This window comes from Trichechus manatus, unplaced genomic scaffold (assembly GCF_000243295.1).
Source record: "Trichechus manatus latirostris isolate Lorelei unplaced genomic scaffold, TriManLat1.0 scaffold00026, whole genome shotgun sequence".
NCBI lineage: Eukaryota > Metazoa > Chordata > Mammalia > Sirenia > Trichechidae > Trichechus > Trichechus manatus.
Window position 1 is genome coordinate 10,709,111 of NW_004443962.1, and position 22,770 is coordinate 10,731,880.

Here is a 22,770-nt window from a genome sequence, read left to right on the forward strand (position 1 = left end):
CATCCTTGCTTCTAAGGAGCATTCTGGTTGTACTTCTTCCAAGACAGATTTGTTTGTTTTTCTAGCAGTCCATGGTATAGTCAATATTCTTCACCAGCACCATATCAGAGGCATCAATTCTTCTGTCTTCCTTTTTCATTGTCCAGCTTTCATATGACTATGAGATGATTGAAAACATCATAGCTTCGGTCAGGTGCACCTTAGTCCTTAAAGTGACATCTTTGCTTTTGAACACTTTAAAGAGGTCTTTTGCAGCAGATTTACCCAATGCAGTGTGTCGTTTAATCTCTTGACCGCTGCTTCCATAGGTGTTGATTGTGGATCCAAGTAAAATGAACTCTTTGACAATTTCAATATTTTCTCCATTTATCATGATGCTGCTCATTGGTCCAGTTGTGAGGATTTTTGTTTTCTTTACGCTGAGGTGTAATCCATAGTGAAGGCTGTAGTCTTTGATCTTCAGTAAGTGCTTCAAGTCCTCTTCACTTTCAGCAAGCAAGGTTGTGTCATCTGCATATTGCAGGTTGTTAATGAGTTGTTCTCCAATCCTGGTGCCTCGTTCTTCCTCGTATTGTCCAGTTTCTGATATTATTTGCTTGGCATAGAGATTGGATAAGTATGGTGAAAGGATACAACCCTGATGCACACCTTTCTTGATTTTAAACCACGCAGTATCCCCTTGTTCTGTTCGAGCAACTGCCTCTTGGTCTATGTACAGGTTCCTCATGAGCACAATTAAGTGTTCTGGAATTCCCATTGTTCGCAATGTTATCCTTGATTTGTTATAATTCACACAGTCGAGTGCCTTTGCATAGTCAATAAAACACAAGTAAACATCTTTCTGGTATTCTCTGCTTTCAGCCAAGATCCATCTGACATCAGCAATGATATCCCTCATTCCATGTTCTTCTCCTGAATCTGGCTTGAATTTCTGGCAGTTCCTTGTCAATGTACTGCCGCAACCACTTTTGAATGATCATCAGCAAAATTTTACTTGTGTGTAATAACAATGATATCGTTTGATAGATAATTTCTGCACTCTGTTCAATCACCCTTCTTTGGAATGGGCACAAATATGGATCTCTTCCAGTCGACTGGCAGGTAGCAGCTGTCTTCCAAATTTCTTGGCCTAGACGAGTGTGTGCTTCCAGCGCTGCATCCGTTTGTTGAAACGTCTCAATTGGTATTCTGTCAATTCCTGGAGCCTTGTTTTTTGCCAATGCCTTCAGTGCAGCTTGGACTTCTTCCTTCAATACCATCAGTTACTGATCATATGTTACCTCCTGAAATGGTTGAATGTTGACCAGTTCCTTTTGGTACAGTGACTCTGTGTGTTCCTTCCACCTTCCCTTGATGCTTCCTGTGTCGTCAGTATCTTGCCCATAGAATCCTTCAATCTTGCAACTTGAAGCTTGAATTTTTTTTTTTTTTTCCAGTTCTTTCAGCTTGAGAAATGCCAAGCGTGTTCTTCCCCTTCGGTTTTCTAACTCCAGGTCTTTGCACATTTCACTTTACTTTGTCTTCTCAAGCTGCCCTGTGAAACCTTCTGTTCAGCTCTTTTTCGTGATCATGTCTTCCATTTGCTTTAGCTATTCTACATTCAAGAGCAAGTTTCAAAGTCTCTTCTGACATCCATTTTGGTCTTTTCTTTCTTTCCTGTCTTTTTAATGACCTTTTGCTTTCTTCATGTATGATGTTCTTGACGTCATCCCACAACTCGTCTGATGTTCGGTCATTAGTGTTCAATGTGTCAAATCTATTCTTAATATGGTCTTCAAATTCAGGTGGGATATCCTCAAGGTGGTATTTTGGCTCCTGTAGACTTGTTTTAATTTTCTTCAGCTTCAACATGAATTTGTGTATGAGCAATTGATGTTCTGTTCCACAGTTGACCCCTGCTCTTGTTCTGACTGATGATATTGAGCTTCTCCATTGTCTTTTTCCACAGATGTAGTCAATTTGATTCCTGTGTATTCCATACGGCAAAGTCCACATATGTTGTTGAAAAAAGGTATTTGCAGTGAATAAATCACTGGTCTTGCAAAATTCCATCATGCAATCTCTAGTGTCATTTCTATCACCAAGGCCATATTTTCCAAATACTGATCCTTCTTCTTTGTTTCCAACTTTCGCATTCCAATCACCAGCAATTATCAGTGCATCTTGATTGCATGTTTGATCAATTTCACACTGCAGAAGTTGGTAAAAATCTTCAATTTATTCCTTTTGGCATGAGTGATTGGTGTGTAAATTTGAGTAACAGTCGTATTAACTGATCTTTCTTGTAGGCGTGTGGATATTATTCTATCACTGACAGTGTTGTACTTCATGATAGATCTTGAAACATTCTTTTTGACAATGAATGCAACACTGTTCCTCTTCAGTTTATCATTTGTGGCATAGTAGACTGTATGATTATCTGATTCAAAATAGCCAATACCAGTCCATTTCAGCTCACTAATGCCTAGGATATTGATCTTTATGCATTTCAATTCATTTCTGAAGACTTCCAATTTTTCTAGATTCATACTTCATACATTCCACAGTCTGATTATTAATGGATGTTTGCAGCTGTTTTTTCTTATTCTGAGACATGCCACGTAAAGGAAAGTCCCAAAAGCTTTACTTCATCATGTCATTAAGATGAACTCTACTTTGAGGAGGCAGCTCTTTCCCAGTCATATTTTATCTGCCTTCCAATCTGAGGGGCTCATCTTTTGGCACTATATCAGACAGTGTTCCGCTGCTATTCATAATGTTTTCACTGGCCAACATTTTTAGATGTAGATCACCAGATCCTTTTTTCTCGTCTGTCAGACACACACACACACACACACACACACACACACACATATATATGGAGCCGCAGTGGCCCAGTGGTTGAGAGATCGGCTTCTAACCAAAAGGCTGACAGTTCGAATCCACCAACTGGTCCTTGGAAACCCTATGCGGCAGTTCTACTCTGCTCTATAGGGTCGCTATGAGTTGGAATCAACTCTATGGCAATAGGTTTTATATACATATATAACCCACTGCTATCAAGTTGATTCTGACTCATAGCGATTCCATAGGGTTTCCAAGGCTATAAATCTCTAGGGAAACAGACTGCCACATCTTTCTTCCTTAGAGCCGCTGGTGGTTTTGAACTGCCCATCTTTCAGTTAGCAGTCAATTGCCTTAACCACTGCACCAGCAGGGCTCCTTTATATGTATATATATACATATATATATATATGTATATATATAGTGACAACATCATGTGACCCTGCCTTGTTGTGTCATAACGGCGGTGCAACATGGCAAATATGCCATGTACTCCTAGGTTGTACCTAATTTTTAGATGACCAGGAGGTTATTAGAAAAAGGACACTAGTAACTAGTATGGATTGCTTCATTTCTGTCATGTTCTTCTGATCAGAGCCTGAACATACACTAGCACATGGGAAGTAGCTTTTATTAATTACAATAAGAATCAGAGAGTATACAACAGGCGAGCAGTCCCCCCTGGCTCAAAAGCTGTCTGGGCAGAGATGGAGACTTCCACACCCACCTCACTTTGTGTCATGGATGAGCAACTCAAATGGGACACTCACAGGGCTCGCCAATGCCTACAGGCTTGTGAAAACTGTGGATATAGATTCTTTTATGCCTGCCCTCCATCTGGCATCGTGGCTCAGGGACATAATTGGAGCTTACCTACTGCCAGTCTCTCTCTGGGACATAGGTCCACTTAGGTAAGCTGTAAGCTTAATGCATTGCATGCTGCTCATTGGTACCATAGCTGAGGAGACAGGGAAAAATCCCTCCCCCAGCTAGTTTATACCCCCAGCCCACGTGACCTGTTTCACTGAGAATTTTCCCATCTGACCACTGAAAGGGCGGGTGTTCAGACATCTTGTCACCTCATCTAAGATTGTATCTCTTAAACCTCGCTGACATTTAGAGAAACCATTAGGCTTCATGGGGGGGCGGGGTATGCAATGGTTTACTGCTGAAGTCCAAAGATGCTAGCAGGGGGAGGAGCGAGGAAGGTCATAGCTGCAGGGTTCATCCGCAGAAAGGCCTCTATCATCTATCTGTTGCTGAAATACTTAAAAGTAAGTTGCAGATATTGTGACCCTTTACCCCCAAAACAGTTCAGCATGCATCCTCTAAAATTAAGGACATCCTCCCACATAACCACATTATCACCCCTCAGAAAATTAGCAATGCTTTCTGAGTGCTAATGCCTGCTTTGTCCTTGCAGTGTCATTTAATTCTAAGAGCATATTGTCAAATTAATTTTTTGACAACCAACTTCTATCACAAGATAATTCTTGTCTACTATGTAGTCAGTGAATTCCCCTCTCCCACCCTCCCCACCCTCATAACCATCAAAGAATATTTTCTTCTGTTATAATGCAGGTTGTTCATGAGTCTGTCTCCAATTCTGATGCCGTGTTCTTTTTCATATAGTCCAGCTTCTTGGATTATTTGCTCAGCATACAGATTGATTAAGTATGATGAAAGGATGCAGCCCTGTTGCACACCTTTCCTAACTTTAAACCATGCAGTATCCGCTTGTTCTGTTCGAACAACTACCTGTTGAGAAATAGATTAGCACTCTGAAAAGTCCATCCAAATAAGAGTTCTGCTGGATTTAGCTTAAGAGCCCACAAGAGATTTCTCCCAATCACCTGTACTCTATGATTCTGCCTTTATTAGTCTTTATTTTTTATTGTGCTTTAAGTTTACAATGCAAGTTAGTTTCTCATACAAAAATTTATATACACATTTTTATGTGACCTTAGTTGCTCTCCCTATACTGTGACAGCACACTTCTCCTTTCCACACCAGATTTCCCGTGTCCGTTCAACCAGCTCCTGACCTTCTCTGCCTTCTCATCTCGCCTCTGGACAGTAGCTGCACATTTAGTCTCATGTATTTACTTGAGCTATAAGAAGCACACTCCACTCTTCATGAGTATCATTTTATGTCCCATAGACCAGTCTAATCTTTGTCTGAAGAGTTGCCCCTGGGAATGGTTTTAGTGTTGGGCTAACAGAGAGTCCGGGGGCCGTGTCTTCTGGGGTCCCTCTAGTCTCAAACCATTAAGTCTGGTCTTTTTACTAGAATTTGAGTTCTGCACCCCACTTTTCGCCTGCTCCATCAGGGACTCTCTGTTGTTTCCTGTCAGGGCTTTATTAGTCTTTAAATAGCCACTAAAACACCTTAGACAAGGCCATGTTTCTTTCTCTTCCCCACTGTCTTCCCTTTTTTCAATGATGTTAGATAATTTTATAGACCAAAGCAGCAAATGAACAACAAACTCCATTTTCTTCCTTTTCAATGAGCCTTCACAGAATAGGATATGCTATTCTGTGTCCTGTTCTCCTCATTGATGTTATTTCTAAACTTGATTACATGTTTTGACATAGTCCACACATTTGCTATTTCCAGTGTTTATGGGCTATTCCACAATGCAATTACAGTGTAATTTCCTTAGCCATTACCTGGCGTTGGGCATCTGGATTGTTTCCTGCTTGTATCACAGGACCTCAGCAGTTGTCTCAATGCTCCCTACCCTGGGCACAGGCATGCCTGTGGTATGGCCTAGGCAGGTTCTCATTTAGCCTCTGAACATGTTGGTACCAAAAATTTTGGTTTATTTCCTAGAGATTGTTTACATAAAAGAGAAATTACTGGCACAAAGGCTGAGCAGAATCTATTAAGATCTTTTTAATATTTTGCCAGACAACAATCTGGGAAAATTGAACCAACCCACAGTTGGCTCATCTAAGGATAAGATCATAATTAGGTCAACTGTCAGAAGATCCAGGGATGATTGTCTTTCACTGAGCACTAGGAAAGCTGTTGTGATATGCTTTAAAGAATTATTTTCTGTATCTTGTTGTAAAGATCTCAATTTTACTTAGAAATTTTTACTTTTCAACTAAAATTTTAGTTTGCTAGGCAACTTGAAAGTCCTTTTAGCTTGGGTGACTTTTTGACTGATGACTTCTTTTATGATTAACAGCACCAGTCATATTAGTGGAAATCTCGTGTGTGAACTTACGATTGATGAATTCTTTCTTATCTATTGGTTGTCATAACATTTATTATGGAAATTTTAAAATACTCACAAAAGTAGAGGGAATAGAAAATGAAGTCCCATGTACTCATCATCCAGTTTCAACAAGTATTAGCTTTACAATGTTCTTGCTTTATCTTTCCTCTCATACATTTATTTCCTTTCCATTGTGACCACAGTGAATATGACAAAGCAAACAGGGTAAAATTTAAGAATACATGAATCTGGGTAGAAGGAGTACTCATGCTCTTCATACTACTTTCATTTTTGCAAGTTTTGTGTAAATTTGAAATTTCCAGATAAAAAGTAAAAACAAATAATGAAAAAATAAAGACAAAGTATAACCATAATGCCAATATAACATCTAATAGCCCAAGTAACAGATTTTTCCTGTTTTATTATAAATCATACCCATGGAAGGAAATTAGAGGAAAAATATAAAAATAAAAATCACTCATAATTCAGACATAATCACTATTAAATGATTATGCATTTTCTCCAGGCTATTAAACACACAGATGCACACATACAGATACACACACACACACATAAACTAATGTATGCATACAATTTAAAGAGTCAAATAGTGCTAACGGGCTTGTAACAAAACACAACAGTTCCCATTCTCTCCCCTGCTCCCCACTCCCCAGCACCTTCTGGTCTCTTCCCCTGCAGGGCTTGTTCCTGTTTTCTCTCTCCCTTATCTGCCAGCAGGCTCTCTCTCTTTAGCACAGTACTTTTCTAATCTACCACAGCTGTTATGATGAAAGGCAATCATATTTTGCTTGGTTTTTCTCAGGAGAGTGTTTTTTTCATTTCGTGTTTGATCTGAAAAATTCTTTCTGAGTGGTGGATACTGCTGATTGGCCCATTCATCATCCATGCTGAACTCCTTATAGCATCTCTTCCTATAACATAAAAGCTTGGAAAGCAAAAGCTACATTTCCAGACTCCCTTGCAGCTAGGGTTCTGCAAGTAACTGATACAACATTTGGAAGTTTATGTGAGTGGGGCCAAGTATAGTGGCAGAGGGGTTTGGATCTTCTAGGGCAGCTTTGATTAAGGTTCTAGTGCCTGGTTTCCTTGTTTCATAGGTTCTGAATGGAAGGCAGTGAGGTTTTTGCCTGAACAACCCCGTGGAGTGATTGTATATCTCTCTTGGCTGCATTCTTGATATTGTATACCATCCAAGTTTGGATCACTGGGCCTCCTGGAATTTTATTAGCTTCCTAATATTGTGGTTGTTATTAGTTGCCATGGAGTCGATTCCAACTCATGGCAACCCCACGTGTACAGAGTAGAGCTGCTCCATAGAGTTTTCAAAGCTGTGACTTTTCAGAAGCAGATTTCTAGGCCTGTCTTCTGAGGAGCCTCTGGGTGGGTCTGAACTGCCCACAGCTATATTATTCTAGCCTGGTCCAATCAGAAGAGACAACATTGTCCTCAAATGCAACTTTTGGAGGCAGAGGTCGGACAGCCCTAATCTCCCCAAAATGAAAGCTAAGGCAATCACTTTCAAGGTGATAATCTTATATGTTATGTTTAAAGTCACCTCTGAAATTCCAATGTAAATTCTTACAACCTTCTAGAAAACTCTTTCATTTCAGTGAAAAACCTTCATAGCAAGATAATTCACTTTTATTTTCAAAAGAAAGCTAAGCAGTTTCCCATTGCCAAGAGGCCTGTTAAGGAATCTTTCAAGGAAAAGTGATTAAAAGGTGATCATATATTTACCTCTTGACTTCTTTTATATGAGAGAAAAACAAACACTAGCTTGTTGAAGCTACTGTTTTTCAGGCTTCTGCTACTAACAGATAATAGATCCAGAGAACATGGCTGTTAATTACCCAAAATAAAAGCCCAGAAACACTCAGAACATAACATTTATATTTCCCAAAACAGATTTGCAGGAATAAAATATTGGTCAGAACTCTCTGTGGGAGGAGAGAGATGAGCTAGTTGGAGGGAGTGCTAGAGAGAGAGGGGACATGGATCTCTGAGGAAGGCCCTGGCCTGTTGCCCTGAGCTGACAAAGCCCAGGAAGAAGAGATGACAAATGCTACATTAGCTTCCTATTGCTGCTGTAACAAATTACAAACTTAGTGGTTAAAACAAAACAAACTTATTATCTTACAGTTCTGGAGGTTGGAAGTCTGAAATTGGTCTCACTGGACTAAAATTAAGGCGTTGGTAGGCTGCGTCCTCCTGGAGCCTATAGAGGAGAATCTAATTTCTTGCCTTTTCCAGCATGGCCCCTTCCATCTTCAAAACCAGCTACAACCAGTCAAGTCTTCGTCACATCACATCACTCTGACCTTCTCTTCTGCCTCCCTCTTCCACATTTAAGGACTCTTGAATTATCACGTCAGGTGATTAGCAAACTCAATTCCATCAGCAACCTTAATTTCCCCTTGCTGTGTAACCTAACTGTCTTAGTTTCCTTGGGCTGCCAAAGACCACAAAATGGGTGGCTTTAAAGGGCAGAAATTTATTTTCTCACAGTTCTGGAGGCTGGAGGCCCAAATTCAAGTTCTTGGCCATGTTGAAGGCTTTGACAGACATCTGTTCCATGCCCCTCTCCTAGATTCTGTTGGCCGCCAGCAATCCTTGATGTTCCTTTGCCACTTGTGAATGTATCTTCACCTGGTTCCATCACCCTGTGTGTGTCTCTGTTTTTGTGTCTGTTCTCCCTTTTATAAGTCACCACTCATAAGGGATTAGGATTAGGACCTGCCCTACTCCAGTATGACCACCTTTAAATTAACTGATAACAAAAGAAAAGCCCTGTTTCCAAACAAGGTCACATTCACAGGAACAGGAGTTAGGACTTCAACCTATCTTTCTGAGGACATAATTCTATCCATAACACTAATATATTCACAGGTTTTGGGAAATAGGGCATGGGCATCATTGAGGGATCCTTTTTCTCCCTACTACCACAAATGCCTATACAGGCTTGGAGATCTGTGCCTTCTTTCTCATGTGGTGCCCTGGGAGCTTGTTAGTTGCTGCCAAGTCAGCTCTGACTCATGGCAACCTTATGTAATAACAGGACAAAATGTCGCCTGATTCTGGGCCATCTTCATGATTGTTTGTAAGTTTAAGTCCACTGTTGCGGTTATTGTTCAATTCATCTCATTGAGGGCTTCCCTCATTTTTGCTGACCCACTACTTTACCCAACAAGATGTGCTTTTCTAGCGATTGGTCTTTCCTGATGACATGTGTCCAAAGTAAGTGAGCCGAAGTCTTGCCAACCTCGCTTCTAAGGAGCATTCTGGCTGTATTTCTTCTAAGACTGATTTGTTTGTTCTTCTGGCAGTCCATGATATATTCAGTATTCTTTGACAACACCACAATCCAAACGCATCAATTCTTCTTTTGTCTTCCTTTTTCATTGTCTTTTTCACATGCATATGAGGTGATTGAAAAAAACCATGACTTGGGTCAGGTGCATCTTAGTTACCAAAGTGACATCTTTCCTTTTTAAAACTTTAAATAGATTTTTTGCAGCAGACTTTCCCAATGCGATAAGTTGTCTGATTTCTTTATTTTCCATTTATTCAACAAGTATTTATTGACCACCTGGTATGTACCAGACGCTGCTCCAGATCCTTTGTGACACATTTATGTGAATGAGTCTTCAAGGTTGTTTAATTTCTTGACTGCTGCTTCCATGGATGTTGGTTGTTGATCCAAGCAGAATGAAATCACTGACAACTTCAATTTTTGATTCACTTATCATGATATTGTTTATCAGTCCAATATTTTGTTTTCTTCACATTCAGGTGCAATGCATACTGAAGGCTGTAGCTTCTTGTTAACCTCCATGAATTCTCCATATTTTCAAGTAGACATGGTAGTGTGGGGTGCCTAGAGGGAGGGGCTTGAGAGCTGCCAGTTAGTTTCCATGCCCCAGTGATGGACATGGAGGAAGCTGAGAGAGCTGACAGGCCTAGGAGCGGTGGGGTGGGGGTAAGGAACGGGAGTGGGAGCTGCAGCAGGCTGGGCCTGGGGCTGGTGCCCTTCCTGGGCGGGGGAGCAGATGCCTAACAAGGATGATCTCTCTGTGTCTCAAACTCATGTTCCCACATGGTGCCCTGTAATGCTTCTTCATCATAGTCTTAACAGCCATCATGTCAACCTTAAAAATCATTAAAAGGTGCCCCTTTGGAAGAAGGTGATCAGAGGAAGAACTCGCCAAGAGCTTACAATTTGAGGCCTCAAACAGATTTAACTGCTGCAGTTTGGCCTCGGCTGGAGAATAACACTTAGAAAGAGTGATCTGAGGAACCACTGCCAGACTGGTGACAGCGGTCAGCACTTGCCTACTGCTGTGCTTCCCTCAGTGAACAAAGAGATCTGGGCACAGGCACCACAGTCATGGAGGAGGAGCATGGGGCTCTCTGGCTGGGGGGCTGACCAACTTCCTGGTTTCTTCACCATAAGCCAGTGTTACTAGGGCTGACCCCTTGAACTTGGCTCCTGGAGTTCTTGGGCTTATTATGGAGAAAGTTATTGAGATCAATGTTATAGTCATTAAAATATGAATGGTAAATAGGTAAGTTTTGTTTTGTATTCTAAGCAGGTGAAAAAATAATAGTACAATAACACTAAAATTTGTTTACTATGTACTAGGCACCATGCTAAATACTTTACATACGTAATCTCATTTAATCCACATAAGAGCTCTGAGGGAAAAGAATGATTTTTTGAGACAAAAAATGGGCTTAGAAATTCCTTGCCTAAGGTCACCTATTTCTAAGTGACCAAGCCAGGGCCTGAATCCAGGTCTCTCTGGTTCCAGAGCCTGAGGACTTAGCTGTACGCCATTCAGCTCCTTTAACTACCCACAGACAGAGTCCACTGCTGGAGGGAGCCTAGTTATGGCATTTGGGGGTAGAGTGCTGGGCTAATGCCTGGCTGAGAGTTCTCTTGGAACCATGCTTTCTAACTTCAACAACTGTTAGTGGATCACCTACTGGGAGCTTATTCTCCATTGAGGGAGATGTGGATCTAGTTTCAGGAAGGGATGAAACCCTTTGGGGCAGGGATGGAGGGACCGTCTTGTCCTCTGGGGTCTCTGAAAGGGCTCATGTGGGGCTCAGCTGATGGGAGTGGGGCTGGTGGGGTAGGGAAGGAAAGGAAAATGGAGCGCAATAATACTGCCTTATATAAACCAGCTGTGACATTTTTTAGTTTATATTGTCCATCGGCTATTAGAACAGAAGCATTTTCTTAAGGATAAAGCTACATATAGCAAAATTAATTACAGATACAGCTCATTGATTTCTGCAGTCCCTTCCCAACAGTTTGAGGTGATTCTTATGATCCTGGAATCTAAACACAGCAGCACTATCATGTTCTGGACAAAACCAGAGGCACTAGTATAGGAGGGATGCTAACCTAGATGTCACACAATAGCAGCAAGTAGAAGACCAAATATTTATGGTTTTCATAAATAGGAAGGAACACATTTACCTTACATTTGTGAACATTTAAAGTTCTTTCCATGGTCAAGGTGTTGGACAGCACTGGTTACATTCTGTCTTTCAGACTCAACTCCAGTGGTAGCAAACTGGATGTCCTATCACTCTGCATGTTTTTTTTTGTCTCTGGGCCAGGCTGTCCATGACCTTCAGGACAAGCTTTTCGATATTTTTTATAAAGGGAAGGAATAGGTGGGTAGCTTAAAGCCTTGGTTTAGTCTCTGAGCTGTCGAATGGGATATAACAGAGGAGGAGAAATTGAGTATGAATGAACAGCAAATATGAAAATGGCAATCTCAACACTCTGATGATAACTCCAACCACAGGAGCACACAGCTCTTCTTCTTTTTTAATTTTAAAGGGAACATTAGTCAATTCACTGTCATTTAAAGCAGTGCAACTAAGTTCAGAGTGTTGGGTGTCTCTATTATCCCTCCTTCCTCAGAGGAAAGGAGTCTGGGGGCGATTCCTCATCACCGATGAAGAACGTGATCACACAAATCCTCTCTGGACTCTTTCTGGACTGGCCTTCTCCTTCAAGTTTATGAGTTTGGTATGTTTTCTGTGACAGTGCTGCCTCCACCGCTGATGACAAAGCTTCGTGAATTGGACATTACGAGTGCTGGGGCCCGCTCCTCAGGGCCCTCCATCTCCGGCTGGTGGTCCCCACCTGCAGACCTTTGCAAGTCTGTTTCCTGCCTGGTCAGTTCTGAGCCTGGCTCGGTACACTGCAGCGGGAGTAATGCCTGGTGTCTGGTCAGGGTCTCATTGCTCTTCTGGGCCTCCAGGGAGTTCTGGTGCATGGAATTCCTGTGGGCCATGGCATTCTTCTGAGGCTCGTCAAAGCTCAGCGAGAAGGTGACCGTACCACTGCCAAAGATGACCTTCTGCTTGCATCTGGGCTGCTGTGATTGCTGCTGCTGCTGCTGCTCCTGCTGCGCCAAGGCCAGTGGCTGCTGCTGCTTCTGCCTCTCAGGCTGTGGGAAGGGGTCTTCGCTGTTGCTCTTGCTGCTGATGGAGGAGGAGGGGGTGGAGCCCATGGAGCCCCCGAGGCTGCTGGACCGCTTGCGGGAGACGTTGCTATGGCGCAGGGTGGCCCGGGCCGCCACCTTGAAGGCGTGGGCAGCAGTGCTGCAGCGCACCTCCTCGATGGTGTTACGCGATGGCTTGAAGAGGATGATGTAGACCTTGTTGAAGAAGATGCAGGCCAGCAAGCCAAAGCTGGCCGCCAGGATGGCGATCACCTCCACAGCCGAGACAAACTTGCCGTAGGTGCTGGCGTAGGCTGGGATGAAGGAGATCCAGACGATGAAGAAGATGAGCATACTGAAAGTGATGAACTTGGCTTCGTTGAAGTTCTCCGGCAGCTTCCGGGACTTGAAGGCGAAGAAGAAGCAGATGGCAGCCAGCAGGCAGGTGTAGCCAATGAGGAAGCCCAGGGCCATGAGTGAACCCTCGTGGCACGTGATGAAGATGATCTCGTCCTCCAGCTCGTGGTTGCGGTAGCTTGAGGGGGGTGCGGTGTAGAGCCAGATCACACAGATGACAATCTGCATGAAGGTGCAGAGGAAAACGAGCAGGAACTGCAGGTTGAGCCCCCACCACTTGCGGTGGAAGCTGGTGGGGATCTTGGCCTCAAACACTAGGAGGACACGGTTGGTTTTCACCAGGATGCACGAGATGCAGAGCACGAAGCTGATGCCAAAGGCAGGCTGGCGTAGGCGGCACGTCCAGTCCTGGGGCTCACCGATGAAGAACAGGGAGCTGGAGAAGCAGCAGAGCAGGGAGAAAAGGAGGAGGTAGGAGAGCTCTCGGTTGGTGGCCTTGACGATGGGCGTGTTTCGAAACTTGATGAAGACCCCCAGCACAAAAGCCGTCAGGAAGATGCCCAGCACAGCGAAGAGGGTGAGTGCGATCCCAAAGGGCTCCGTCCACGACAGAAACTCAATCTCCTTGGCAATGCAGGAAGTGTGGTTCTCGTTGGACCAGAAGTCATCGGGGCACTTGTCACAGGCACTTGCATCTGTAAGATGTTCCAGTGAAGAGTTAGTTACTGTGTGGCACAGACTAACATTTGTGTGTGTGAGTGTGTGCGTGCGTGCAGTGATGAGGATACGCAGGCTATTGGATGTGGTTGATTTACGTTTTCTTTATTGATGAAATAATTGTGATTTTTACATGATCAAATAACACAATGAGCCCTGACTTAATGTTTACTAATGTACTTCGTTAATATCATGTTCTTTGATGGTCCTATTATTTGTTTTCTTTTGCACGTTGGGATAGGGGGCACCTGTTTCCTTTAACGCTGCCTGCTGAGGTTTGTATCTTATCAGAGAATGGACAACCTTGCTGAACAGGTGACTGCCCTGCACACTAGGCGTGTGGCACAGTTCACCAACTTTTCACGCAGTGATTCAAGCTCAGCCTGACTTATTTTGGATATATGGATGGGCTCTGTAGATATGCCAGGATAGAAAGGCTTCCTTTAAGACCAAGGCAAAGTATCCCATGCTTATGACCCATGCCTTCCTCACTCCACGTCTATGCGCTTCTAATGAGGGGGACTGCAGACTGATTCAATCAACAAACATTTAGTCAGTCTCTGCTGTGTCCCAGGCAGTGTGTAGTACTGGGGAGTGGAAGGATCACGGGCTTTGCAGCCAGAGCTCTGGATGGGAATCCTTGCCTGGCCATGTACTAGCTGTGTGACTTTGGTTAGGTTACTTAAGCTCCCTGAGGCTCAGTTTCCTCACCTATAAAATAGACAAAGTAATAACTCCTTTAAGTGGTGAGGATGAGATGACATAATCATTACAACTAATATTTATAAAGTGCTTCCGGTATACCAACCATTGTTTTATTTAACAAACACTGACGTAGAGTTTGCTCTGAGTTGGAATCTACTCGATGGCAACCGGTTTTACCAATATTAACTCATTTAATTCTTAAAACTCTGTAAGATAGATTTAGTTAGTATCCCCACTTTATAGATGAAGAAACTGAGGCACAGGAAAAACATATGTAAGATATTAAGTACACTGCCAGGCACCCAACAGACAATCTATAATGGCCTATTAGCTCCAAAGCCTGGATCAGACAGAACTTGGTCTACTCAGGGCCACTGAGCTATAAGTAAAGGAAGGAAATAGTGGAGAGCAGTACCAAAGTAAGAGACAGATGTGTGAAAGGTGTGTTTGTAAGCTTTTATGGTATTAAGATGACATTTAACATTCCTGTTCCATCCCCCCTCAGTGCCCAGCTCAGCACTACGCGCAGTCACACCCTTGTTGAATGAGAAACCGTGCTAAGCACCATCTCAGTCCAGCCCTTCCATGGGCTTCGCTGACCCCAGGCCCCGAAGTGACTGAGTCGTGCACATGGAGCTGAGCCTGCACAGTACCCACCACGGAGCTGAGCCTGCACAGTACCCACCATGGAGCTGAGCCTGCACAGTACCCACCAGGGACGGTTCCTCTACCTGTCTCATCGCTGTACTCCCCGTCAGGACACTCCACACACTCAAAGCAGCAGGTGGGCTCCCCCTCGATGATCCCTTTCCTGGTCCCTGCCAGGCAGTCTCGGCTGCAGTTGGAGAAGGGTACCTGGAGGACAGAGAGCACAAAGTGAGTGGTGCAGCTGCGGGGCCCACCTTACAGCACCTTTGACACATGCAGGAGCGGGGAGTTTGGGCACAGGACCAGATGGTGACTTCAGGCCCATTCCAGGCAGAGGAGGGGCCGGGGTCCTTGTTCCTGTTCTCCGTGAAAGGGAGAAATGCCTATGGGCCTGTACACACACACACACACACACACACACACACACACACACACACCACATCTACAGGATTCTAGGACGATTAACTGTTGTGGTCTACACAGTGACCAAAAAACCTACATAAATAATTCTCCCCAACCCCACCCCCTCCAGGCCCCAGAATGAGACACCTGTCTCCTCACCATGGAATTGAAAGCTTGAGACAGAGGAAGAGCGAGAGGAACATGGACCCAGACACAGGCCAGTCACAGGGAGACGTGCTGACACAAGAGAAAATCTGTTGGAACATGAGACTCTGAACTTTGCAGTCAAGGTAACTCCTGCAGTTTTATTTTAGGCTTTAGGGGGTGCTCCCTGAGATCCTTGCAACAACCTAGTGAGGCAGGCTGGGCTCCCATTTTACAGGTGAGGTTAGCAACTTGTCTAAAGTCACCCACGGTGTAAGCACCTGTGTCTTCTGGCTCCTAGTCCAGTGCTTTTTCTATTTATCTTGTGTTGTGGCTAAATTGTGCAGGCCAGTCCATACCCTAGAAAGCAGATGACCACACACCAGCTGCAGCTTCTCCGAGCTCTGACTCACTCAGACACGTGTCAGAGTAACTGTCAGAGGCACGTCCATACGTGAGTGCTACACCCCCGGTGGATGCTGCTGAGTTATTGCCCCTTAACTTCTCAAACGGGATGTTCAGAAGTTATTAAGGGTTGGCCTCATGATCAGCAGCTCTTCGTGTGTGTGTGTTGCATGAATTTTTCCATCAGTAGCACTGATGATTTGAAATCATTCACGCTTGGTGCCAGCCTTGGAGTCACACATGAATCAAGCACAGGTGCAGGCTTCAGTCCTGATTTCCTGGGTCAATCTGACTTCATGATGTCCCAGTTTTATGGTATCATTTCAGTGAGACAATAAGCCTAAACAACTCAAGAGCTTGTAATTAATCACATTAAGTTTTGATTACAATTGCTATTGATCCAAGCCCACTAGCAGGACACCTGGTATTTACCAAATCTGAAACAATCATATGATTGGACCCTAATGGCTAGGTTTAGCTAAACATCTTGGCTGGGTGGCAGCTCGTTATCAGATGGGTCTTACTTGGTTCTAGGGCTGAGTGAGGGATGCCTGGTATTTTAAAGGTGATGATGTGATAGTAGCTCTGCCTCTCATTACAAAGCAGGGCTGGGATAGGGTGAGGCAAGTGAGGCACTCAGCTTGGGTGCAAAGTTTAAGAGGGAACCCAAAAATTCAGTAATCAAGATAAATAAAATATTGATGCAATACTAAAAAGTCAAAATCAATACAAAAAAAACTATGATAAGCAAAATATCAAAATTTTTAAATAAAGACAGGATCAGTATTCCTGATTTTTCCTTTGGCCTCAGGTTCAAATAGAGCTCAGCATGACACCTGCAAAGAGCAGAGTCCTGCCTTGTTTGGCAAAAACAAACAAAAACTGATTGAAGATGCGTTGCTGTAACCTAGGTTCTCCTGGACCACTTGGTTCATTAGACACGTCCAGGAATTGGTTATATTCAAATCTTTCTAACTTTTGTTTTCAGTAGATGTTTCTGAGGATCCCTCCTGATGAGAATGGGAGAAGTGGGAGGCTCACCCACAAGGCTTCTGCAGAGGACTCACGGCCTACACGCTGCATGTGGTTGCTGGAGGCTGACCCTCAGGGAAGTACCCGTACCAGGGCTTCTAGCCACGTCTGGGCAGAGAACAGCTGGGTGGCAGCATGTGTAGCTTGCACAGCCTATTGCTAATAACATGAGCATGATTTCTTCACAGTTACAAAAGTGGTATGAGTGCTTCTCTACCCTAGCCGAGCCGGGGTACCTGAGACTCATTTAATTCTCTCATCACAATGATGAGTACTTTTCACTGTGTTTAAATCAAGGAGTTATTTTAAAGGTAAACACGTAACACATGGTTTGATAAAGAATATTTTGCTTTCCAGTCCCTATCAGGATGGCAAATTAGCTTAGATTGTTGGCTCCTTTCAGCAGAGTCAACCTGGGAAATCTACACAGGAAAACTGAAATTTGAAAAATTTGTAAGAAATCCCAGGGAAGGCCAAAGGCTGTTTGTGAACTGATGAGTGTGGGTGAATGGGGACAGGAGTGGGGATAAATTAGAGAAAAGCAATTTAAGTTCCACTCTTGCCTCTTAGGAGTCCCTGGATGGTGCAAATGGTTAATGTGCTCAACTGCTAAACAAAAGGTTGGAGGTTCTAGTCCACCCACAGGTGCCTTGGAAGAAAGGCCTGGTGATCTACTTCCAAAAAATCAGCCATTGAAAACCCTGTGGAGCACAGTTCTACTCTGACATTGATGGGGTCGTCATAAGTCGGAATCAACTCAACAGCCACTGATAACTTGCCTCTTCTTCTCCACTTTTGCTGTGTGACAATCATTATCTGCCTCTCGTACAAAATCTTTCCCATAAGGCTCAGAGCTCTGGAGTGGATGATGGAGTAAAATCAGGGCAGTGTAAAAGCCTTGTTGGGGTGAAGAGTTGACTAGAACAGGTGTTTGAGCCTCTTTACCTCCTCTTCCAGGCCCTTAGGGCTGAAGGATTACACTCTAGAGAAACTGCAAGTTCCTGAACTACATCTCCCTGAGGGCTTAAGGTGATGTCCTGACCAGAAGAGCATCTTGGCATGGGAGTGACTGAGGTTTGGTGGCGCCTCAGAGTCTCCACCCCAGGTCTTGCAGTCTCCCACTTCCTAGAACTCACATAGCTGATGCAAGCTAGAATCTGGCCCCCATTGAGATCTGCAACTCCCTGCTTTTAATCAGAAAGGGTGTCGAATGCTATTGACTGCTTTCTCTCCATTTATTTACATTGTGGTATAAATTTTCTCTTTTATTCTGTTAATGTAATAAACTACATTTACATACATTGTAATGTTTGGCCATCATTACCCCTGCTGCCCTCAAGTTGATTCCGACTCATAGAAACCCTATAGGAGCGAGTAGAACTTCCCCACAGAGTTTCCAAGGAGCGCCTGGTGAATTCAAACTGCTGACCTTTTGGTTAGCAGCCGTAGCACTTAACCACTACGCCAACAGGGTTTCTGTGACCATCATTACATTCCTGTAAATTCACTGCAAACTCTACTGGAGCCATGATGTAATATATATTTTATACATTGCTGGTCTAGGCTTGCTGATATTTATTTAGGATTTGTGCATCTATGTTTATAAACAAGATTGGCCTATAACTGTCATATATGTATATGTACATACATGTACACACCTCATAAAATGAGTTTAGTAGCTTTCTGTCTTGGTTTCTGTTCGGCTGTAAGTGGCAAAAACCTCAAAATATCAACGGCTTAAACAAGACAGAAGTGTATTTCTTTTTCATATAGATATCTGGGGAGGTGGTTCAAAGTGAAATGACACCCTATGGTATTGAAGACCCAGACTCTCTCTGCATTGTTCTGCCAAGCTTGGTCTTGGCCTCATGGTCCCTGATGGTTTCATCTGGTTTCCAGAAAGCAAGAGGAAGGAAGGGATGAAAAGAGAGCAAAGGGTACTTGCAACAAATTTCTTTTTCTTTTTTTTATTGTTGTGTTTTAAGTGAAAGTTTACAGTTCAAGTTAGTTTCTCATACAAAAATTCATACATACATTGTTATGTGACCCTTGTTGCTCTCCCTATACCATGACAGCACACTCCTCCTTTCCACCCCGGGTTTCCCGTATCCATTCAACCAGCTCCTGACCCTCTCTGCCTTCTCATCTCACCTCCGGACAGGAGCTGCCCATTTCGTATCATGTTATCTACTTGAGCTAAGATGCACACGCTTCACCAATATCACTTTATGTCCCATAGTCTAGTCTAATCTTTGTCTGAAGAGTTGGCCTTGGGAATGGTTTTAGTTTTGGGCTAACAGAGAGTCAGGGGACGATGTATTCCGGGGTCCCTCCAGTCGTCAATCAAACCGTTAAGTCTGATCTTTTTACTAGAATTTGAGTTCTGCACCCCACTTTTTTCCTGCTCCATCAGGAACTCTCTGTTATGTTCCCTGTCAGGGCGGTCACTGGTGGTAGCCTGGCACAATCCGGTTCTTCTGGTCTCAGGCTGATGGAGTTGCCGGTTTGTATGGCCTTTCTGTCTCCTGGGCTAATTCCCTTGTGTCTACGGTGTTTTTCATTCTCCTTTACTCCAGGTGGGTTGGGACCAACTGATGCATCATACATGGCCACTCGCTAGCTTTTAAGATGGCAGCTGCCGCTCACCAAAGTGGGATGCAGAACATTTTCTTAATAAACTTTGTTATGCCAATTGACCTAGATGTCCCCTGAAACCATGGTCCCCAGACACCTGCCCCTGCTACTCTGTCCCTCAAAGTGTTTGGTTGTATTCAGGAAACTTCCTAGCTTTGGGTTAGTCCAGTTGTACTGACTTCCCCTGTAGTACGTGCTGTCCTTCCCTTCACCTATGATAATTCTCGTCTACTATCTAGTTAGTGAATACCTCTCTCCCTCCTTCCCCACTCTCGTAACCATCAAAGAATGTTTTCTTCTGTGTTTAAACCTTTTCTTGAGTTCTTATAATAGTAGTCTTATACAATATGTGTCCTTTTGTGACTGACTAAATTCACTCAGCATAATACCGTCCAGATTCCTCCATGTTATATTTCACAGATTCATTCTTTATAGTTGTGTAGTATTCCATTGTGTGAATATACCATAATTTGTTTATCCATTCATCTGTTGATGGGCACCTAGGTTGTTTCGATCTTTTGCTATCGTGAACAGTGCTGCAGTGAACATGGGTGTGCGTGTATCTATTCATGTGATGGCTCTTATTTCTCTAGGATATATTCCAAGGAGTGGGACTGCTGGATCATACGGTACTTCTATTTCTAGCTCTTTAATGAAGCGCCAAATCGATTTCCAAAGTGGTTGTACCATTTTACATTCCCACCAACAGTGTGTAAGTGTTCCAGTCTCTCCACAACCTCTCCAACATTTATTATTTTGTGTTTTTTGGATTAATGCTAGCCTTATTGGGATGAGATGGTATCTCATTGTAGTTTTGATTTGCATTTGTCTAATGGCTAATGATTGTGAGCATTTCCTCACGTGTCTGTTAGCCACCTGAATGTCTTCTTTGGTGAAGTGCCTGTTCACATCCTTTGCCCATTTTTTTAATTCGGTTGTCTTTTTGTTGTTGACGTTTTGCAGCATCTTGCAAATTTTAGAGATTAGACCCTGATTGGATCTGTCGTAGCCAAAATTCTTTTCCCAGTCTGTAGGTTGTCTTTTTCATTCTTTTGGTGAAGTCTTTTGATGAGCATAAGTGTTTGATTTTTAGGAGCACCCAGTTATCTAGTTTCTTTTCTGGTGTTTGTGCATTGTTACTTATGGTTTGTATTTTGTTTATGCCATGTATTAGGGCTCCTAGCGTTGTCCCTATTTTTTCTTCCATGATTTTTATCGTTTAGGATTTTATATTTAGGTCTTTGATCCATTTGGAGTTAGTTCTTGTGCATGGTGTGAGATACAGGTCTTGCTTCAGTTTTTTGGAGATAGATATCCAGTTATGCCAGCACCATTTGTTAAAGAGACCGTCTTTTCTCCAATTAATGGACTTTGGGCCTTTGTCAAATATCAGCTGCTCATAGGTGGATGAATTTACATCTGGATTCTCAATTCTGTTCCATTGGTCTATGTATCGGTTGTTGTTCCAGTACCAAGCTGTTTTGACTACCGTGGTGATATAATAGATTCTTAAGTCAGGTAGTGTGAGGCCTCCCAGTTTGTTCTTCTTCAGTAATGCTTTACTAATCCGGGGCCTCTTCGCTTTCCATATGAAGTTGGTGATTTGTTTGTCCATCTCATTAAAAAATGGCCATTGGAATTTGGACCGGGATTGCACTGTATCTGTAGATGGCTTTGGGTAGAATTGACATTTTCACAATGTGGAGTGTTCCTATCCATGAGCAAGGTATGTTTTTCCACTTATGCAGGTCTCTTTTGGTTTCTTGCAGTAGTGTCTTATAGTTTTCATTGTATAGGTGTTTTACGTCTCTGGTTAGATTCATTCCTAAGTATTGTATCTTCTTGGGGCTATTGTAAATGATACTGATTTGGTGATTTCCTCTTCGAGGTTCTCTTTGTTGGTGTGAAGGAATCCAACCGATTTGTGTATGTTTATCTTGTATCCGGAAACTTTGCTCAAATATTTTATTATTTCCAGTAGCTTTCTTGTGGATTCTTTGGGGTTTTCTGTGTATAAGATCACATCATCTGCATATAGAGATACTTTGACTTCTTACCTACCAATTTGGATGCCCTCTATTTCTTTTTCTAGCCTAATTGCTCTGGCTAGGACCTCCAACACAATGTTGAATAAGAGTGGTGATAAAGGGCATACTTGTCTGGTTCCCATTCTCAAGTGGAACACTTTCAAAGTCTCTCCATTCACGATGATGTTGGCTGTTGGCTTTGTATAAATGCCCTTAATTATGCTGAGGAATTGCCTTTCTATTCCTATTTTGCTGATAGTTTTTTATCATGAATGGATGTTGGACTTTGACAAATGCCTTTTCTTCATCGATTGATAAGACCATGTGGTTCTTGTCTTTTGTTTTATTTATGTGATGAATTACATTGAACCATCCCAGCATACCTGGTGTAAATCTCACTTGATCATGGTGAATTATTTTTTTGATATATTGTTGAACTCTATTGGCTAGAATTTTGTTGAGGATTTTTGCGTCAATGTTCATGAGGGATATCGGTCTGTAATTTTCTTTTTTTATGGTGTCTTTACCTGGTTTTGGTATCAGGGTTATGATGGCTTCATAGAATGAGTTTGGGAGTATTCTATCCTTTCCTATACTCTGAAATACCTTTAGTAGTAGTGGTGTTAACTCTTCTCTGAAAGTTTGGTAGAATTCTCCAGTGAAACAGTCCGGGCCAGGGTTTTTTTTGTTGTTGGGAGTTTTTAAGTTACCTTTTCAATCTCTTCTTTTGTTATAGGTTTACTTAGTTGCTGTACCTCTGTTTGAGTTAGTTTAGGTAGGCAGTGAGTTTCTAGAAATTTGTCCATTTCCTCTAAGTTTTCAAATTTGTTATTGTACAATTTTTCATAGTATTCTGTTATGATTCTTTTAATTTCAGTTGAGTCTGTTGTGATATCACCCATCTCATTTCTTATATGGGTTTTTTTGCTTCCTCTCCTGTTTTTCTTTTGTCAGTTTGGCCAAAGGTTTATTGATTTTGTTGATCTTTTCAAAGAACCAGCTTTTAGTCTTGTTAACTCTTTCAATTGTTTTTCTGTTCTCTATTTCATTTAATTCTGCTCTAATTCTTGTTATTTCCTTTCTTCTGGCACCCGAGGGCTTCTGTTGCTGCTCTCTTTCTACTTGTTTGAGTTGTAGGGTTAATGTTTTGATTTTGGCCCTTTCTTCTTTT

At 42.7% G+C, this 22,770-nt stretch overlaps 1 protein-coding gene across 2 annotated transcripts in view; it reads right to left on the bottom strand.

The window, feature by feature from the left end:
• Positions 1-11,914: 11,914 nt before the first annotated feature.
• Positions 11,915-22,770, bottom strand: part of CASR (calcium sensing receptor) — a 45,094-nt gene continuing 34,238 nt past the window's right edge. Inside the window, exons 5-6 of one of the 2 annotated variants that reach the window (XM_004373633.1) lie at positions 15,039-15,162; positions 11,915-13,580 (exon numbers count right to left, since the gene is read on the bottom strand). In XM_004373633.1, the coding sequence (XP_004373690.1) occupies positions 12,100-13,580; positions 15,039-15,162 (1,605 nt within the window). In that variant the 3' untranslated portion in view covers positions 11,915-12,099. Of the gene's footprint in view, positions 13,581-15,038; positions 15,191-22,770 lie in introns of both variants that reach the window. The other variant, XM_004373632.2, reaches the window with a different exon arrangement.